Here is a 20,848-nt window from a genome sequence, read left to right as displayed (position 1 = left end):
CAAATATGCATTGAGTACCGACTGCATATAAACACTATGCTAGGGTTTGCATATAACAGCAGTGACTCGGAAGCCAGGAAGCATATCATCTAGAGGTGAAGATAAGCATTAAATAAGTAATCATATAGCAATATTTTGAACAGAATAAAATTCCTCTTACCGTCAACTCCCAAATGTGCTGGATAAAACATGACATTTTGGCTGGGCGCAGTGACTCACGCCTGTAATCCCAGCACTTTGGGAGGCCAAAGTGGGTGGATCACCTGAGGTTAGGAGTTTGAGACCAGCCTAACATGGTGAAACTCCATCTGTACCAAAAATATAAAAATTAGCCAGGCATAGTGTAATCACAGCTACTCGGGAGGCTGAGGCAGGAGAATCACTTGAACCTGGGAAGTGGAGGTTGCAGTGAGCTGAGATCGCGCCATTGCAGCACTCCAGCCTGGGCGACAGAGCAAGACTCTGTCTCAAAAAAAAAAAAAAAAAAAAAAAAAACCTTTTAAAATGCAGAGGTGAACTCACAAGAAAGGGGTATACTGGGGGCAGGTGCAAAGTGGGAACTGAAAAACCAGAGGCTGTCCTGGGGCGATTTGTCCTGCTAAGTAATATTAAATATAACCTGGATTCCAAAGGGAGCAAGAGACAAGCCTTTGGGCAAGAGACAAACCTTTGTATTTAATTAAATTGTGAAGAGTAGAAATCCATGAAGGTTTTTGGGAGAAATTAAATACAGCATCTGAGACTTGAGTTCTAGACCTCTTTAGTCTAACATTGACTATCTATGAGGTCATGGTCAAATAGTGTACCTTTACTCTTAATTCCATTCCCTCTTGTGCGAAATGAGAGAATTGAAGTAAAATATCTGTAATCGACATTTCAGCTCTAAAACTTGAGGATTCTATGATAGGATATCCCTTTACAAATTTAATTTGGCTGCAGTATGGATGGTGGATTATTACAACAGCCTCCTGATACATCTGCTTTCAGGCTTGCTCTACCTCCAAAATCATCTTTTTACTGACCACAAGAACCTTTCCTGATCAGGTCTGAATTTTATCTTTTTTAAAATTTTTCAAAGGTTTTCCAGAACTTTCAGAGCCTGGAGGACAGGGTGTGAACCTGTCTCAAAAAAAAAAAAAAAAAAAAAATACTGTGTTAAATGAATGAATAAATGTATTGAAGCAAGAAGACCTTGTAAATTTTGCAACAGCTCTGTAGCAAAGTAATGCAGCTCTGAATTGATACGGCAGTGCTAAGAATGGAAAGGTGGTCATTCATTAGTAAATAATCATGGAAACACAATCTATAAGACATAATCAAAGAGTGTCACTGAAGAAAGGCAGCACTGAGAGGAGTGAAATTTGCAGATACCAGGATGAAATCACTTTTGTCAGAACCAAACAAAATAGGGCCAGAAAGGCACAAAGGAAGGGCTCATGTTTGTATGTCTGAGATAAGAACTGTTCCTGAAGACTTTCTAAAAGCTCCACAAGAGATCAGTTCGCATCCTTCACACATGTCCTCCTTTGCACAGTCAGCAGGTTTCAGACATATACACATGTTTCTATGACAAAGCTTATCATTCTTTAGGACTGCAGTAATTTAGATAAGATGCTCTTAAAAGAACACTTGCCCAGTAACAGCATCTCCACTAATGAAATGATGACAACTCTGGCTCTGAGCCTCTGGAACCAATGAACTCTGTTTATTGAACAGAACTCTTGCTTCTGTTTCCAAGCAGCTTTATTTGAACTTGCCCTTTTTGCCAATAAAAGCTTCCTTTTACCCTTCCCTCACTGGACATACTTTTGGCTTGCCATTTCATGCATCCTGAATTCTAATATTCTCTTCCCATTCCTGAATAAATTCAACATATTTGGAGACATTTTTCTCCAGTCTTTTTTTTCCTTGACATTGAAAGAGGTCTGATGCTTAGGTTCATATTTGTTAACTGTTTAGCTGTACTGAGTCTTAGATGATGTTTACCACTAAAAAAAAAAAAAAAAAAAAAAAACTAACTCCAACATCTGGATCCAATGTGCTAGGGCAAGCAAGTCTACATTGTCCATAGCTTGTGACCTAGTTCTTTAAGAATCTGATGTGGGCGGGGCATGGTGGCTCATACCTGTAATCCGAGTGCTTTGGGAGGCTGAGGCAGGAGGACACCTTGAGGCCAGGAGGTCAAGACCAGACTAGGCAACATAGCAAGAACCCCCATCTCTAGCAAAAAGTGAAAAAAAAAAAAAAAAAAGGAAAAGAAAACCACACACATCTGGCCATGGTGGCACGCACCTGTAGTCTCAGCTACTCAGGAGGCTAGGGCAGGAGGATGGCTTGAGCCCAGAAGTTTGAGGTTGCAGTGACTTATGAATGTTGCCACTGTACTCCAGCCTGGGTGAAACCCTGTCTCCAAAACTAAACTAAAAAAAAAAATTCTGATGTGACTGTGATTTTACTAGCTCAAATCTAGTGAGCTACAACGTGAGCAAAGTTCACTATGACTACAAATGAAAAGTTAAAGAAATCCATTATCACCAGGGCGCGGTGGCTCACACCTGTAATCCCAGCACTTTGGGAAGCCGAGGAGGGTGGATCACCAGAGGTCAGGAGTTCGAGACCAGCCTGGCCAACATGGTGAAACCCCGTCTCTACTAAAAACACAAAAATTAACCGGGCGTGGTGACGGGCACATGTAGTCCCAGCTACTCGGGAGGATGAGGCAGGAGAATCGCTTGAGCCCGGGAGACTGAGGTTGCAGTGAGCTGAGATCTTGCCACTGCACTCGAGCCTGGGAAACAGAGGGGAGGGGAGGGGAGGGGAGGGGATTCAATCCAAGGGAATCCATTATCTGTTGAATGCCTAGTATGTGCCAGAAAGCCAGGGAAATAAACGAAAAGTGCAATTGGAGCTTGCAAAAAGGAAGGTCAAGATGTTAAAGAAGGTTTAGCGGAAACTGAACTGGAATTTGATAATATTAATTAGTATGAACAAAACAGAGAGAAAAGAATGTAGTTTGTAGGCCAGGTAGAAGAGAAACTAATTTTATAGAAGAAAAACAAATCTAAATGTTTTATCTCTTATTTCTCTTGTCAAAAACTTGTAGCCCAATTATTTTAAACTCCTTATGTATTTCCATTTTCAGTCTGTCTACAAGGGAAACTAACTCAAGGTAATTAAGGGTAGAGATCAAAGAACAGATTTTATTTGTATGGTGGTAATGTTCAAAGGGCTCTTTGCTTCACAAGCAATCCACTAAGACCAAAACCTTTAGGTGTACTCTAGAGTGTCAGATCCAAGTATTTAAACCATTAAATTTGGGTGGACAAAGGGGAGGATGTGGAAAGGGAAATGAGATATCAAAAACTGATAGATGTTTAAAAAAGAGGTAGTTTTGAAACTACCTCTTTTTTGAGACTGACAGGAAGACAGGTTTTCGGCAGTATATACCACTGTTTCACTCGAAAATCACCGTTGAACTGTTATGTAACTTTCACCTATTTATTTAATTACTGAATCCATGCTTCAACAACCCAAGCCTAAGTAACACCAAATAAAGGATTGAGACTGAAGCTTTTCTTTTTTTTTTTTTTTGAGACAAGGTATCGCTCTGTCGCCCAGGCTGGAAGGCAGTTTCCGCTCATGGCAACTTCGGCCTCCCAGGCTCAAGCTGGGACTACAGGCGCGCGCCGCCCAGCCCAACTAATTTTTTTTTCTTTCTTCTTTTTTTTTTTTTTTTTTTTTTTTGAGAATCTTGCTGTGTCGCCCAGGCTGGAGTGCAGTTGCACGATCTCGGCTCACTGCAACTTCCGCATCCTGGGTTCAAGCGATTCTCCTGCCTCAGCTTCCCGAGTAGCTGGGACTACAGGCAGCGCCACCACGCCCTGCCTCCCAAACTGTTGGGCTTCAGGTGTGAGCCACCGCGCCCGGCCTAGCTAATTTTTTAATTTAAATATTTCGTGGAGACAAGGGCTCACTATTGCCCAGGCTAATCTCGAACTCCTGGGCTAAGCGATCCTCCTGCCTCGGGCCTCCCAAATTGTTGGGCTTACAGACGTGAGCCACCGCACCACGCCGGCAGAACATTTCTACTCTAATGAAAATTTCTGTATTTTTAGTAGAGACGGGGCTTCACCATGCTGGCCAGGCCGGTCTCCAACTCCCGACCTCAGGCGATTCTCCCACCTCGGCCTCCCAAAGTGCTGGGATTACAGGCGTGAGCCACCGCGCCCGGCCTAATTTTTTAATTTAAACTTTTTGTGGAGGCAAAGGGCTCACTATTGCCCAGACTAATCTCGAACTCCTGGGCTAAACGACCCTCCTGCCTCGGGCCTCCCAAATTGTTGGGCTTACAGACGTGAGCCACCGCGGCCAGCTTAGCTAATTTTTTAATTTAAACTTTTTGTGGAGGCAAAGGGCTCACTATTGCCCAGGCTAATCTCGAACTCCTGGGCTAAGCGACCCTCCGGCCTCGGGCCTCCCAAATTGTTGGGCTTACAGACGTGAGCCACCGCGGCCGGCCTAGCTAATTTTTTAATTTAAATTTTTTGTGGAGACGAGGTCTCACTATTGCCCAGGCTAATCTCGAACTCCTGGGCTAAGCAACCCGCCTGCCTCGGGCCTCCCAAATTGTTGGGCTTACAGGCGTGAGCCACCGCACCTGGCAGAACATTTCTAATGAACAGTTTTTAGTTTTCCTAGTTCCCAACTGTACTTGGAAGTTCAGAGTCCATTTAATGTACTTGTAATAATTTAGGCTGTTTTATTTTTTCTATATTATTACCCTCTCAAAGAACAAAAGCAGGTAACTCCTATAAAGTCTAATAGTCTGAAAATTGTAGTGTCCGTTTTCTCTTTAGGCATAAGGTTAAGTTTTGCTAAATGCTGAGTAGCGTTTTAATACTCTACTAGATGTACATGTAAGAATGCTAAATGGAGGGGAAGTTAATTTTTTTTTTTTTTGAGTCGAGACGGGGTCTCACTGTGTCACTCAAGCTGGAGTGCCAGTGCGTGATTATGGCTCACCGCAGTCTGTCGACCTCCCTAGGCTCAAGTGATCCTCCCGAGTAGCTGGTACTACAGACACGCGCCACAATGCCCGGCTAATTTTTTTGTATTTTTTCGTAGAGACGGGGTTTTGCCATGTTACCCAAGCTGGTCTTGAACTCCTGGGCTCAAGTGACCTGCCTGCCTCAACCCCCCAAAGTGCTGGGATTACAAGCGTGAGCCACCGCCGCCGGCCATAATTTTATTTTAATCACTATTTTTCAGAAACCATTACGTCTTAAAGAATGAGGAATTGGCCGGGCGCGGTGGCTCAAGCCTGTAATCCCAGCACTTTGGGAGGCCGAGACGGGCGGATCACGAGGTCACAAGATCGAGACCATCCTGGCTAACACGGTGAAACCCCGTCTCTACTAAAAAATACAAAAAACTAGCCGGGCGAGGTGGCGGGCGCCTGTAGTCCCAGCTACTTGGGAGGCTGAGGCAGGAGAATGGCGTGAACCCGGGAGGCGGAGCTTGCAGTGAGCTGAGATCCGGCCACTGCACTCCAGCCTGGGCGACAGAGCGAGACTCCATCTCAAAAAAAAAAAAAGAATGAGGAATTGACCGACACTGCAGGTTCAACATGTAAATAGGGACGCTCATTTGAGAATAAGCCACATTTTGTCACAGTTGTATTGAAAAATCGGTATTTCTGAACGTCATTTTACCATTACGGAAGTATAACTCAAACAAAATAAAATGTTTACTATACAGCTAGGACTAGGTTAAGGCGAAAGAGGCGCCTAGAGCACAAATTTTAAGGAGGCAAGACTACTACCCCAACAGTGAACGCCTCCTTAACACTTGCTCCCCAGGCGCTTCCCACTCCCCAGCCGGGCCCCGCCCTAGTTCAATCAATCAAGAAAATCAAGAGTACGAAGGCCTTGTGCGGTCTGGATGGTCTTTCCACGTCTCACGTGCAGTTAAGCCAGTCACACTCCATCCACCCTACTCGCCATGGAAAATTATTTGTTCAGCAGGAATTAACAAGTCAAATACAGCCATATAAAGCCCCCCTCCGACGTGCCAGGTTTGCCTCCGGAGAGCAGCCACCAAAACCACCAGCAGCCCGTCCGCGCCGGGAAATGAGCCCTCGCTGGGTTGGCGGGCCACGCGGACAGTTCTAAATCCCTTTCCCCGTAACGCAGACGCACACCTGCCTTCCCTTGGGAAACAGCGGCCCAACGTGCGCCGGCAACGCGTAAAGCGTCAACAGCTGAAACCCTCGGAATCCGCCCCAAACAGAAACAACCACCCCTGCCAGCTGCGCGCTCGGGGGAAAAGACGTTGCGCCCCCGCCGATTGCCGGTTTCCGGGGGCGCGAGCCCGGATCTCAAGTGGTCAGTCCCGGTACGCAGCCACGGCGAGGACCCGGCGCTGCGAAGGGAGAAGGGAAGCCGTTTCCCGCGGGCTTCATAGAGCCACCGTATTAAGACAGCCCGAGTCGCGGACAAGTCCAACAGGCAGGCGGATCCGCGGGCAGCCCGCGTGCGCGAGGACCCCGGTGGCGGCGCTGGGTGGCGGGAAGGAGGAAGTTTCAAAGCCAGGTGGCCTGGTTGTGGCCTCTGGGCGAGATGAAGCTACACTGTGAGGTGGAGGTGATCAGCCGGCACTTGCCCGCCTTGGGGCTTAGGAACCGGGGCAAGGGCGTCCGAGCCGTGTTGAGCCTCTGTCAGCAGACTTCCAGGAGTCAGCCGTCGGCCCGAGCCTTCCTGCTCATCTCCACCCTGAAGGACAAGCGCGGGACCCGCTATGAGGTGCGTGAAGTGGGCAGGCCCTGTCAGCCTCGCGTACTTCTCGGAAGCCGAGACGCGGGCCGCCCTCGGTCCTCATGCGCTCGCCTGCTCCCGAGGCGAGAGCCCGCCTTGGGGGTTCCTGAACTCCGAGCCCTGAGACATACTACCAGCCGGACCCCAGGGTCCTGTGCGTCTTCCTACGGACCCGAAAGAAGAAAGCTTTTGAGAGTGCACCTTTTCGATATTTTTCCTCCCCACTTTTACGACTTTGAATTTACAGTGTTGCTATTTAGTAGTGGATGGCAATCCCGCCTGTTTCAAGCTTCTGAAATTTTGCGTGAAACAACTGCAAATGAAGCCGCTGTCCAATTAGGGAACAGTAAAATAACTGCACTTCTGTTCAGTGAATTCTTTCTCCCACAGTATTTTCCGTAGCTTAAAAAAGGAGGTCATAGCATCCTGCACTTCCCTTGTCTTGATATTTGTTATAAGTACTTGTTTAATAACGCTCTCTCATTAGATTGTCAACTCTAAGTGTTACCCAGTCAGTCTTATTCATTGCTATGTCCCAAGACCCTATTAGAGTACCTGGTACATAGTGGATTGTGACTCAATAGTTGTTGAAATCTAAAGCAGATGCAACAGCAATCATTAATTTTTTTAAATTTTAAATATTCCATTTATATAGATGATAGTCATTAAAATTTTTTTGAGCATCTATTATGTGTCAGTCACCGTTCTTGCACTCAGGATAGAATAGCAAAGGAGACAAGATTCCTGCTCTCATGGAGTTTGTATATAATCTACTGGGAGGTGTGCCCACCCCAGGCTAATGGACTGAAGTTATGAAGGCAAGTAACTACTATTGGCAACTCTACCTACAATTACATAGTTGGAATGGGAGAAGAGGAGCATTCTCTCAAAACATGGTGATCCTGTTCTGAAAGGAGAGTTACTGGACAGACAGAGCAGTAACATCCACTACCAGCTAGATGGGGAGTATAACTTCCCAACTGCTTAAAAAAAAAAACAAAACAAAACTTTAAAACTTGGCCAGGCGCTGTGGCTCATGCCTGTAATCCCAGCAATTTGGGAGGCCCAGGCAGGCAGATCACTTGAAGCCAAGAGTTCTAGACCAGCCTGGCCAACATGATGAAACCCTGTTTCTACTAAAAATACAAAAATTAACCGGGCATGGTGGCATGCACCTGTAATCTGAGCTACTAGGGAGGCTGAGTCAGGAGAATTGCTTGAACCTGGGAAGCGGAGGTTGCAGTGAGCCAAGATTGGCACCACTTCACTCCAGCCTGGGCGAGAGTGAGACTCCATCTCAAAAAAAACAAAACAACTGTTTTTTGTTTGTTTGTTTGTTTTGAGAAGGAGTCTCATTCTGTTGCCCAGCCTGGAGTGCAGTGGTGTGATAAAAAGCTTTAAAACTTAAAACTGTGAAAACACTCAGACTCAAGGACTAAAAGCCAAACCAAAGTCTGGCAAAGTGACTGGCACATTCTAGTTGTAATAAATGTTACTGAGTAACAATAGTTAATTTTGTTCTTTTTTCCCACTGGTTTTATGCAGCTAAGGGAGAACATTGAGCAATTCTTCACCAAATTTGTAGATGAGGGGAAGGCCACTGTTCGGTTAAAGGAGCCTCCTGTGGATATCTGTCTAAGTAAGGTATGGTATTAAAAACATTAATGGTTAATGTTTGGCTGTATTTTCTAGAAACAGAATCTTGTTCTGTCACCCAAGCTGAAGTACATTGGCACAGTCATAGCTCACTGCAGCCTCGAACACCTAGGCTCAAGCGAGCCTCCTAGATATCTGGGACTACAGATGTACCTCACCACTCCCGGCTAATTTTTTTTTTTTTTTTTTTTTTTGAGACGGAGTCTGGCTCTGTCGCCCGGGCTGGAGTGCAGTGGCGGGATCTCAGCTCACTGCAAGCTCCGCCTCCCGGGTTTACGCCATTCTCCTGCCTCAGCCTCCCGAGTAGCTGGGATTACAGGCGCCCGCCACCTCGCCCGGCTAGTTTTTTGTATTTTTTAGTAGAGACGGGGTTTCACCGTGTTAGCCAGGATGGTCTCGATCTCCTGACCTCGTGATCCGCCCGTCTCGGCCTCCCAAAGTGCTGGGACCGGCTAATTTTTTAAAATAACTTTTTGTAGAGACAGAATCTTGATATGATGTTGCCCAGACTGCCCTCGAACTTCTGGCCTCAAGCGATCCTCCTGCCTCAGCCTCCCAAAGTGTTGGAATTACAAGCATGAGCCACGATGCTTGGCCTGGCATGTATTTTCTTTCCTTCTTTTTTTTTCTTTTTTTTTTTTTTTTTTTTTTTTTGAGACGGAGTTTCGCTCTTGCTTCCCAGGTTGGAGTGCAGTGGCACGATTTTGACTCACTGCAACCTCTGCCTCCTGGGTTCAAGCGATTCTCCTGCCTCAGCCTCCTGAATAGCTGGGATTACAGACATCTGCCACCATGCCTGGCTGATTTTTTTTTTTTTTTTGTATCTTTAGTAGAGACAGGATTTCACCATGTTGACCAGGCTGGTTTTGAACTTCTGACCTCAGGCGATCCACCCACCTCAGCCTTCCAAAGTGCTGGGATTACAGGCGTGAGCCACTGTGCCTGGCCTGGCGTGTATTTTCTTTACAGAAGGCTGTTTGCACATTGTGATATTCCATATAGCTGAATAGGGACAGACTCTTGCAGGTTTGTTTGAAGAGGCAATGGCACAAGAGGTAGCTTCCCAGATATGCTTGTGTGCCTTCTAAAAGGGCAAAGTCTGCCTCAGTAAGATTCCCAGGATGGGAAGAAAACTGAGTTTGCTTCTGTGCTGAAGATGGAGCCCTAGGGTATTCTTAGACTGGAACTCCATAAGAGAACTGCACAGGTCTACATTTTGCCAGCTAAACCACAGGTTACAAACCTTAAGTTTGGTGTAATAAAAGAGGAAAAAATTCAATTAGAACTATCTTGTATTTTATTTACTGTAATCATTCTTTTTACTTTTTTTTTTTTTTTTTTTTGAGATGGAGTCTCACTCTGTCACCCAGGTTGGAGTGCAGTGGGAAGAGCTTAGCTCACTGCAACCCACAGCTGGGTGCCACCACTCCTGGTGAATTTTTGTATTTTTAGTAGAGATGGGGTTTCACTACATTGCCCAGGCTGATCTTGAACTGAGCTCAGGCGGTCCACCTGCCTCAGCCTCCCGAAGGGCTGGGATTACAAGTGTGAGCCACCACGCCTGGCCCCTACTGTAATCACTTTTTTTTGTTGTTGTTGTTTGAGACAGAGAGACTGTCTCTCCCTGTCACCCAGGCTGGAGTGCAATGGTGCGATCTCAGCTCACTGCAACCTTTGCCTCCTGGGTTCAAGCGATTCTCCTGCCCCAGCCTCTGAGTAGCTGGGATTACAGGCACGTGCCACTATGCCCAGCTAACTTTTTGTATCTTTAGTAGAGATGGGTTTCACCATGTTGGCCCAGCTGGTTTCAAACTCCTGACCTCGTGATCCGCCCACCTCAGCCGCCCAAAGTGCTGGGATTATAGGCGTGAGCCACCGCGCCCAGACTGTAGTCATTCTTTTTTTTTTTTTTTTTGAGACGCAGTCTCACCCAGGCTGCAGTGCAGTGGCGGGATCTCAGCTCACTGCAAGCTCCGCCTCCGGGTTTACGCCATTCTCCTGCCTCAGCCTCCCGAGTAGCTGGGACTACAGGCACCTGCCACCGCGCCTGGCTAGTTTTTTTTGCATTTTTTAGTAGAGACGGGGTTTCACCGTGTTAGCCAGGATGGTCTCGATCTCCTGACCTCGTGATCCGCCCGTCTCGGCCTCCCAAAGTGCTGGGAGGCCAGGCTTGAGCCACCGCGCCCGGCCCCAGTCATTCTTATGAAAACATAAACCGAGGCTGGGTGCCATAGCTCACACCTCTTATCCCAGCACTTTGGAAGGCCAAGACTGGTGGATCACTTGACCTCAGGAGTTCAAGTCCAGCCTGGGCAACATGGTGAAACCCTATTTCCACAAAAAAAAAAAAGAAAAGCCAGGTGTGGTTTTCATATCTGTAGTCCCAGCTACTTGGGAGCCAGAGGTGGGAGGATCACTTGACCCTTGGAGGCACAGGTTACAGTGTGCCAAGATTGCACCACTGCACTCCAACCTGGGCGACAGAGTCAGACCCTGTCTCAAACAAAACAAAACAAAAATACCATAAACTGGTTGGGTGCAGTGGCTCACACCTGGGAGGCCGAGGCAGGAGGATCACTTAATCCCACAAGTTAGAAGCTGGAGGCCAGACATGGTGGCTCACGTATATGATCCCAGCACTTTGGGAGCCCTAGGTGGATGGATTGCTTGAATCCAAGTGTTCAAGATCAGCCTGGGTGACATGGTGAAACCCCATCTCTACAAAAAAATTAGTCAGGCACAGTGGTTGTACACCTGTAATCTCAGCTACTTGGGTGGCTAAGGTGGAGGGTCACCTGAACCTGGAAAGTCAAGGCTGCAGTGAACTGTGATTGCAGTCACTGCACTCCATCCTGGTTGATAGAGGAAGACCCTGTCTCAAAAAAAAGTTCAAGGCTTCGGTGAATTATGATTGTGCCACTGTACTCCAGCATGGGTGACAGAGCAAGACCCTTTCTCAAACAAAAATATATAGATCTTTAGAATTTTAAAACTGGTGGGGTTTTTCTGCCCTCTCTCACCTTTTCCTCTTTCCCTTCCCGGTGGGTGGAAACAATGTCTCATTCAACCTTACTTTTTTTTTTTTTTTTTTTTTTTTTGGTGAGATAGGGTCTCACTCTGTCACCTAGGCTGGAGTGCAGTGACACCATCACAGCTCACTGTAGCCTCGACCTTCCAGGCTCAGGTGATCCATCCTTCTCAGCCTCCCAAGTAACTGGGACTATAGGGGCACAACACCATGCCCGGCTAATTTTTTTTGTGTTGGTAGAGACAGGGTTTCAGCTTGTTGCACAGGCTGGTCTCAAACTTCTGGGCTCAAGCAATCTGCCCATGGTGGCCTCCCAAAGTGGTGACATTACAGGCATGATCCACCACATCTGGCCCAACTGTGCATTATTCTTAACTCCAAGCAAAGTGCTTTGCAACATTAAAAGTTTGATAACTAAGGAGTTTAGATTGAATGGGATCATTTTGTCCATTTGATCCTCCTTGTGATTTTTCATTTTTTTCTTGACTTGCAGCTTATTCTTTCACTAATTCCTCCTTTCTATCTAAAAACAAGCTGAGATCTGACTGATTTAAAAAAAACAAATTTCTAGAAAGACAAGGCTGAATTCATTGTCTCCACTTTTTATCTTTTGACCTTTGCTTTTACTGGTTTACTGAAAACACTGCCTCAGAGATCAATGATCTTTTCACTTGTCTGTCACAGTATCATTTCTCATTATTTTTGCACTCTGTAGAATTTGACAATGATAATTACCCTTTTCTTAATAAAACTCTTTTCTTGGTATCTATGATAGGGCACTATGGGTTACTTTCAGTTTTCTTAGTCACTTCTTTGTCTCCTGCTTCCAGCAATGTTTTTTTCTATACCCAGAATAAAGGCTTTATTTCAGCCCTCTGCTGTTTTCTGTCATACCTGCCTTCCGTTTGATAGCTCAGCTGTTATGTGGGTGACTCCCAAGTCTGTGAGCCAGTATGCTTTATAGTACCTAGTTGACCCAGGTCTTCTCCAGACTTTTCCCTACCCTGGTTCATTGTGTACAGTGCTACCAAAATAGTATTTAGCTCTTGTCATGTAACTTTCATGCTTAAAATCCTTCCACTTTATGCTGGCATCTGAGCTCATTTACAATCTGTCCTCATATTATATTTCCAATCTTTTGCTCTACATGGCTTCCATATTCCAACAAAAATTAGCTTTTTTTTTTTTTGATATGGAGTCTTGCTCTGTTGCCCAGGCTGCCGTGCAGTAGTATGATCATGGCTTACTGCAACCTCTGCCTCCCAGTTTCAAGCAACTCTTCTGCTTCAGCCTACCGAGCAGCTGGGATTACAGGTGCCTGCCACCATGCCCCGCTAATTTTTATATTTTTAGTAGAGACGGGGTTTCACCATGTTGGCCAGGCTGGTCTTGAACTCCTAACCTTAGGTGATCCACCCACCTCAGCCTCCCAAAGTGCTGGGATTACAGGCGTGAGCCACCACTCCCAGCCTTTTTGTTTGTTTGTTTGTTTTTGTTTTGAAATGGAGTTTCACTTGTGTCACCCAGGCTGGAGTGCAGTGGTGTGATCTCGGCTCACTGCAATCTCTGTCTCCCAGGTTCAAGCATTCTCCTGCTTCAGCTTCCTGAGTAGCTGGGATTACAGGCGTGCGCCACATTGCCTGGCTAATTTTTATATATTAGTAGAGAAGGGGTTTCACCATGTTGGCCAGGCTGGTCTCAAACTCCTGACCTCAAGTAATCTACCTGCCTCGGCCTCCCAATGTTTTGGGATTATAGGCGTTGAGTCACTACACCTGGCCTTAAATTCAATTTTTTTTTTTTTTTTTTTAAATTTTTCAGATGGAGTCTTGCTCTGTTGCCCAGCCTGGAGTGCAGTGGCATGATCTTGACTCAGTGCAACCTCCACCTCCTGGGTTCAAGCGATTCTCCTTCCTCAGCCTCCGAAGTAGCTGGGATTACAGGCACGCACCACCACACCCAGCTAATTTTTGTATTTTTAGTAAAATCGGGGCTTCACCATGTTGGCCAGGCTGGTCTCAAATTCCTGACCTCAATTGATCCACCTGCCTCGGCCTCCCAAAGTGCTGAGATTACAGGTGTGAGCCACTGCACCCCACCTAAACTCAAATCTTAAGTGGAATATTCAATCCTTTCCTGTCTTATTTTATACTCTTATGATTTCCCTTTATTTTTGTTAATTTTTGTTTTTTGAGACAGTCTTACTCTGTTGCCCAGGCAAGAGGGCAGTGATACTATCATGCTTACTGCAGCCTCTACTTCCTAGGCTTAGGTGATCGTCCCACCTCAGCCTCCCAAAGTGTTGGCATGATTTCCCTTTGAACAGTTTTATTTAGAATGTGTCCCTCCATGTAATTTTTTTTCAAAAACTTTTAAACTTGAAATTTAGTCAAAGTACTAAGAAAAGTTTTACAGCCAATTTCAATAAATCATTGTATCATATTCATAAGAAATGCTATAGAATTTGTTATGGGAAGAACTAGCATGTATGCATTATCTCCAGTGGAATTTATAATTCTACAACTTTTATTTATTCAGGCCAATTCCAGCAGTTTAAAAGGTTTCCTTTCAGCTGTGAGACTGGCTCATAGAGGCTGTAAGGTTGATATACCAGTTTCAACACTCACACCAGTGAAGACTTCAGAATTTGAAAACTTTAAAACTAAAATGGTTATCACATCCAAAAAAGACTATCCTCTAAGTAAGAACTTTCCATATTCCTTGGAACATCTTCAGACTTCTTACTGTGGGCTTGTCCGAGTTGATATGCGTATGCTTTGCTTAAAAAACCTTAGGAAATTAGACTTGAGTCACAACCATATAAAAAAGCTTCCAGCTACAATTGGAGACCTCATACACCTTCAAGAACTTAACCTGAATGACAATCACTTGGAGTCATTTAGTGTAGCTTTGTGTCAGTCTACACTCCAGAAGTCACTTCGGACTTTGGACCTCAGCAAGAACAAAATCAAGGCACTCCCTGTGCAGTTTTGCCAGCTCCAGGAACTTACAAATTTAAAACTTGACGATAATGAATTGATTCAATTTCCTTGCAAGATAGGACAACTAATAAACCTTCGCTTTTTGTCAGCAGCTCGAAATAAGCTTCCATTTTTGCCTAGTGAATTTAGAAATTTATCCCTTGAATACTTGGATCTTTTTGGAAATACTTTTGAACAACCAAAAATCCTTCCAGTAATAAAGCTGCAAGCACCATTAACTTTATTGGAATCTTCTGCACGAACCATATTATATAATAGGTAAGATTTTAATAGTCATAATGTGGTGTCTTTGATAGCATTCTAATATTCTCATCAAACTCAGAGTAATAAAGTCTAACATTGCTTACAATACTATGCACAGTCTAACCCTTTGCTGTAATAGTCTTCTTGCTGTTCCTTACCTCTACTTAGAATGATTTTTCTCCAGGAAGTCTCGTAGCTCACTCCCTCACTTCATTCCATTCTCTGCCCAAGTGTCATCCCAGAAAGGTCTTACCTGTCCTTTCTATCTAAATTTTATTTCTTACCTCCTTACATTGCTTGATTTTTTTTTTTTTTTTGTCATAGGACTCATTGCCTATTATATATTTTTAAACATTTTTTTTTTTTTGGTTTACTGTCAGTTTTCCCCACTAGAATGTAAGATCCATGAGCACGTGGATGTTGTTTTATTCTCCACTATTTCCCTGGGATCTAAACTGTATCCCCTGCTCCTAGCATATATTAAGCACTCAATAAGTAGTTAAAGGAATGAATGACATTGTTTCTCAAAGTGTGCTCCCCAGACCAGCAGGATCTGCATCACCTAGGAACTTCTTAGAGATGCAAGTTCTAACATTCCAGACCTACTGAATCAGAAACTGAGAGTGGGGTCTAGCTATCTGTGTTTTAGTGAGTCCTCCAGATGATTTTCATGTACTATAAAATTAGAGAGTTGGCACAGTGATGAAGTATGGTCTTTGGAGTCAGACTTGGGTTTGATTCCTGGCTTCACCACTTTGTATGACTTTAACCTCTTTTTTTTTTGAGACAGGGTCTCACTCTGTTGCCCAGGCTGGAGTGCAGTGGTCCAATCTCAGCTCACTGCAACTTCTGCCTCCCGGATTCAAGCGAATCTCCTGCCTCAGCCTCCTGAGTAGCTGGGATTACAGGTGCCTGCCACCATGCCTGGCTCATTTTTGTATTTTCATTGTATTTATTTGTTTGAGACAGAGTCTCACTGTGTCACCGAGGGTGGAGTGCAATGGCGCCATCTCGGCTCACTGCAACCTCTGCCTCCCGAGTTCAAGCGATTCTCCTGCCTCAGCCTCTTAAGTAGCTGAGATTACAGGCACCCACCACCACACCTGGCTAATTTCTTTTGTATTTTTAGTAGAGACGGGGTTTCACTATGTTGTGCAGGCTGGTCTTGAACTCCTGATCTCGTGATCTGCCCACCTTGGCCTCCCAAAGTGCTGGGATTACAGGTGTGAGTCACCACGCCCAGCCTTATTGTTTTAATTTTTGAGATGGAGGCTTGTTCTGTTGCCCAGGTTGGAGTGCAGTGGCACGATCTCGGCTCAACTATAACCTCTGCCTCCTGAGTTCCAGCAATTTTCCTGCCTCAGCCTCTCTAGTAGCTGGGATTACAAGCGTGTGCCACCATGCACAGCTGATTTTTGTATTTTTAGTAGAGACGGAGCTTCACCATGTTGATCAGGCTGGTCTCCAACACCTGACCTCAGGTGATCTGCCTGCCTCGGTCTCTCAAAATGCTGGAATTACGGGTGTGAGCCTCTCAAAGTGCTGGGATTACAGGCGTGAGCCACCACGCCCGACCTATTTAACCTCTTTGATTCCATTTTCTCAGCTGTGAAACAGGAACAATAATACCCACCTGACAGAGTTGTGACAATAAATGAGATAATGTAATGCCAAAGCATTTGGCATATAGTAGGATTCAGTAGCTGTTGGTTCTCTTCTCTTTGTCTTTAAACAACACTAACTGCATTTGGTTTCATGACACCCTGAGCGCCAGATTCATTTTGTTCAGGCTTTCTGTATTTTTTTTTTTTTTTGAGATAGAGTTTCGCTCTTGTTGCCCAAGCTGCAGTGCAGTGCCCAAGCTTGAGTGCCTCCCGGGTTCAAGTGATTCTCCCGCCTCAGCCTCCCAAGTAGCTGGGATTACAGGCACCCACCACCATGGTCGGCTAATTTTTTGTATTTTTAGTAGAGATGGGGTTTCACCATGTTGGCCAGGCTGGTTTTGAACTCTTGGCCTCAAGCAATCCACCTGGCTCGGCCTCCCAAAGTGCTAGGATTACAGGCGTGAGCCACCATGCCCGGCCATTGTTCAGGCTGCTTTTTATTTTTTGAGACGATCTTTCTCACTGTTGCCTAGGCTGGAGTGCAATGGCATGATCTCAGCTCACTGCAGCCCCTGCCTCCCAGGTTCAAGCAGTTCTCCTGCCCCAGCCTCCCAAGTAGCTGGGATTACAGGCACCCACCACTATGGCCGGCTAATTTTTTGTATTTTTATTAGAGGCGGGGTTTCATTATGTTGGCCAGGCTAGTCTCGAACTCCTGACCTTGTGATCCACCTGCCTCGGCCTTCCAAAGTGCTGAGATTACAGATGTGAGCCACCGCACCCGGCCTGTTTAGGCTTCTTGAATGCATGTGTGGAAGCTAAGATGTGGACCAAAGTATTACTGAGAGCCTATAAAATGGTAGAAAGATCATATTTCAAATAAGAAATTCTTAACTTTTTTAGGGGGAAGGGGCTCTTAAAACTGACCAAAGTTAAGGATCCAGAAAACTGTACACATGAGTACACAGAATGTTGCATAAAATGAGCCTGGTTCCCACTGAAACTCAGTCCAGTCATCTCCTTGCCATCCCCAGTGTAAGAACTCTTATTCTAAATCAGTGGTTCTCAGACGTTACTTCAAATTTAGAATAACCTGAGAAACATTTAAAACATCTGAAGGCCAGGTGCAGTGGCTCACGCCTGTAATCCCAAAATTTTGGGAGGCCAAGGCAGGCGGATCACGAGGTCAGGAGTTCGAGACCAGCCTAACCAACATGGTGAAACCTTGTCTCTACTAAAAATACAAAAATCAGCCAGGCATGGTGGCGTGTACCTGTAATCCCAGCTACTCAGGAGGCTGAGGCGGGAGAATCACTTGAACCCAGGAGGCGGAGGTTGCAGTGAGCCAAGAAGGCACCACTGCACTCCAGCTTGGGAGTGGAGATTGAGACTCCATCTTAATCAATCAATCAATTAAATAAAATCACCAGAAGTGATACTGATGATTCAGGGTAAATCCACTGATTTGAAGGAACTCCAAATGGTATCTTTTGGCAGTGAGGTGCACCTGAGGCTATTGTTTCTCTAAGCCATACATAAAAGAAATTGTAAGGCGGGGCCTGGTGTCTCATGCCTATAATCCGAGCACTGGGAGGTCGAGGCGGGTGGATCACTTGAGGCCAGGAGTTTGAGACCAGCGGGACTAATATGGTGAAATCCTGTCTCCACTAAAAATATAAAAATTAGCCAGGTGTCATGGCAGGCACCTGTAATCTCAGCTACTGGGGAGGCTGAGGCAGGAGAATTGCTCGAACCCAGGAGGTGGAGGTTGTAGTGAGCCGATATTGTACCCCTGCACTCCAGCCTGGGCTACAGAGCGAGACTGCATCTAAAAAAAAAAAAAAAAGGAATTGTATTTATTCAAATTTGAAAATTATGTCCAAATGAGAAATGTTATAGTTTTGATTTGAAAAGACTAACAAGTTGGCTAAATGATCAGGTAAAAACATGCTAAAATCCAACACGAAAAAGTACAAATTTGGAAGGAAAAAAAAGATGATCAAAATATAGTATAATTGGCAAGGCAAAATTTGGCAGAATAGTAATTTATTAGTGCTGAATGATTTCGCATTATAGCATTTATATTGCTTTTTAAATCTTACCCCTATTAATATAGCTTTCTTGTAAGACGACCAAACCTTTGCTGAAGTATAATTTTGCATGTTTTAAGCTCCCTTGTTTTAAAAAGTATATAGATTTAAAGCTGTGACACCAATACCTATTATCTAGCTGTTGATAAATGGCTCTAACTACTGGTTACAAGCATACAGTTATGATCTATTAGGAAAATATGTGGGAATTTAAGTTATGCCAGATAGAAAATACAGTTTTTAACTATTATCTGTTTCCTCAGACTAGAACCATCTATCCTGAAAGAGATTAACGTAAACATGTGAGAGACATTCCCTGGCAGAGTTTTTTTTAAAAATGGTTACTTACACAAGCAACAGATTAATACAGTTTTTTATGAAAAATTTAAAAATTGCAAATAGGGCCATCCTAGATCCCCTACCAAAGGTAATCGCTGTTTTTATTTGAAATGTGTATCTTTTCAGACTTTTCTGATAGGGTTTTAAACTCTCATTTTAAGTTATAAGGCTAGGCTTGCTTGTTTGTTGAAAAATATCTGAGCACCTATTATGTGCCAGCCTAAGCTAGATACTAGAGAAACAACAAAGAGCAAGACACTGTGTGGGAGGCAAAGTGGCTGGGGCATGGTTGTGTGTAGCGGGGACATTTGGGCAGTGAGCAGGCAATCTCAAGACTGTCTTTTAGTGTCTTGTGGGTGATTTAAAAACTTCGCGGCCCAGCGCAGTGGCTCTTACCTGTAATCTCAGCACTTTGGGAGGCCGAGGTGGGCGAATCACTTGAGGTCAGGAGTTCAAGACCAGCCTGGCCAACATGGTTAACCCCCGTCTCTACTAAAAATGCAAAAATTAGCCGGGAATGATGGTGTGTGCCTGTAATCCCAGCTACTTGGGAGGCTGAGGCAGGAGAATCACTTGAACCCTGGAGGTGGAGGTTGCAGTGAGCTGGGATTGCACCACTGCACTCCAGTCTGGGCAACAAAACGAGACTCCGTGTCAAAAAAAAAAGGTTTAGGCCAGGCGCGGTGGCTCACACCTGTAATCCTAGCACTTTTGGAGGCTGAGGCTGGCGGATCACTTGAGGTCGGGAATTTGAGACCAGCCTGGCTATCATGGTGAAACCTTGTCTCTACTAAAAATACAATACAAAAAAAGATTAGCTGGGCGTGATGGTAGGTGCCTGTAATCCTAGCTACTTGGGAGGCTGAGGCAAAAGAATTGCTTGAACCCAGGAGGCAGAGGTTGTAGTGAGATGGCACGCCACTGTACTCTAGCCTGGGTGTCAAAGCGAGACTATGTCTCAAAAAATAAAAATAGAAAGTTCGACTTGGGCACCATTGAAGGGTTTTAAGTGTGAGAGTGAAATGCCTTAAGCAAGGTAAGGTTAGCCTTACTTGCCCAGCCACTAAAGTAAAACTCATGTCCCAAGTAACATGTATTTTAAATTTGTCTTACAGAGTTTAAATTTCCCTTTTGAACAGTTGATCCCTGAAAGAGCCTATATAAAGGACAGGTGACTTTTTCATTCTGTTTAGGAAGTTATGCTATTAAGTGGTTGTGCTGGAAGATATTTTATGGTGTCATATCTGAAGTTTACAATACATCATATGCTGTATTTTAGTATATTTTAAATATACTAATCACTTAATAAAGTAATTTTATTTTTCATTGTTACAATTCCATGTCCTAATAATTCATGTCCTGAATCTAGTAACATGTTATAAAATATTTTTATCATTCTTTCCAATAGGATTCCATATGGCTCTCATATAATTCCATTCCATCTCTGCCAAGATTTGGATACCGCAAAAACCTGTGTTTGTGGAAGATTCTGTCTGAACTCTTTCATTCAGGGAACTACTACCATGAATCTGCATTCTGTTGCCCACACTGTGGTCTTAGTAGATAATATGGGTGGTACTGAAGCACCTATTGTCTCTTATTTCTGTTCTCTAGGCTGTTATGTAAATTCCTCTGATATGTTAAAGTAATGGGTGAGACCAGAAAAAGAAATTTCAATAACAGATCAGTTTGGGATGCAAGTATGATTTTGCGACGTCAAATTGGAGTAAGGGAAGATTTCTGTATAGTTGCTGGAGAGGAGGAATGTGTATAGTTACTCATTTGACTCCAAAACTTTTATTAAAACCAATTTTAATTTCACTGTGGGGTTAACTTTTTTTTAGTTTATTGTACTTGTGTTTATTTCAGCCTAAAGTTTCCAAGATGGGTTGTGGAGTTTTCTTTTAATGTTAAACAGATATTGATCCCAGTTATTCTGTTGATAAGAATTTTACCAACTTTCTTCTTGCATTTCAGTTAAACACTTCTGAGTTTCTGTGTGCAGAAAATATCTGTTGGAGGGCTAATATGTCCTAAATTATAGTGAAAACTTGTTTATTATGAAATTATATGT

General features: G+C 44.4%; 1 protein-coding gene across 2 annotated transcripts; it reads left to right on the top strand.

The window, feature by feature from the left end:
- Positions 1 to 5,732: 5,732 nt before the first annotated feature.
- On the top strand, positions 5,733 to 20,595 carry LRR1 (leucine rich repeat protein 1). 2 transcript variants are annotated; one of them, XM_003901764.5, is made up of 4 exons: positions 5,733 to 6,800; positions 8,358 to 8,456; positions 14,035 to 14,756; positions 20,183 to 20,595. In XM_003901764.5, the coding sequence occupies exons 1-4, from the start codon at positions 6,618 to 6,620 to the stop codon at positions 20,421 to 20,423; spliced, it is 1,245 nt and encodes a 414-aa protein (XP_003901813.1). In that variant the 5' UTR covers positions 5,733 to 6,617; the 3' UTR covers positions 20,424 to 20,595. The 2 variants fall into 2 exon arrangements, with proteins under 2 accessions (XP_003901813.1, XP_009209747.1); XM_009211483.4 differs by lacking the exon at positions 14,035 to 14,756.
- Positions 20,596 to 20,848: the final 253 nt, after the last annotated feature.

The sequence above is a fragment of the Papio anubis genome, chromosome 7, assembly GCF_008728515.1.
Source record: "Papio anubis isolate 15944 chromosome 7, Panubis1.0, whole genome shotgun sequence".
NCBI classification, from domain to species: domain Eukaryota; kingdom Metazoa; phylum Chordata; class Mammalia; order Primates; family Cercopithecidae; genus Papio; species Papio anubis.
Note: the sequence above shows the minus strand (reverse complement) of the source record. Positions and strands in the feature narration are given on the sequence as shown.

Bases quoted from the DNA above. Each gene is read 5' to 3' on its own strand.
- LRR1 (XM_003901764.5), top strand. From the start codon at position 6,618: ATGAAGCTACACTGTGAGGTGGAGGTGATCAGCCGGCACTTGCCCGCC. The intron at 6,801-8,357 runs GTGCGTGAAGTG...GGTTTTATGCAG, and splicing joins AGCGCGGGACCCGCTATGAG to CTAAGGGAGAACATTGAGCA. The intron at 8,457-14,034 runs GTATGGTATTAA...TTATTTATTCAG, and splicing joins TGGATATCTGTCTAAGTAAG to GCCAATTCCAGCAGTTTAAA.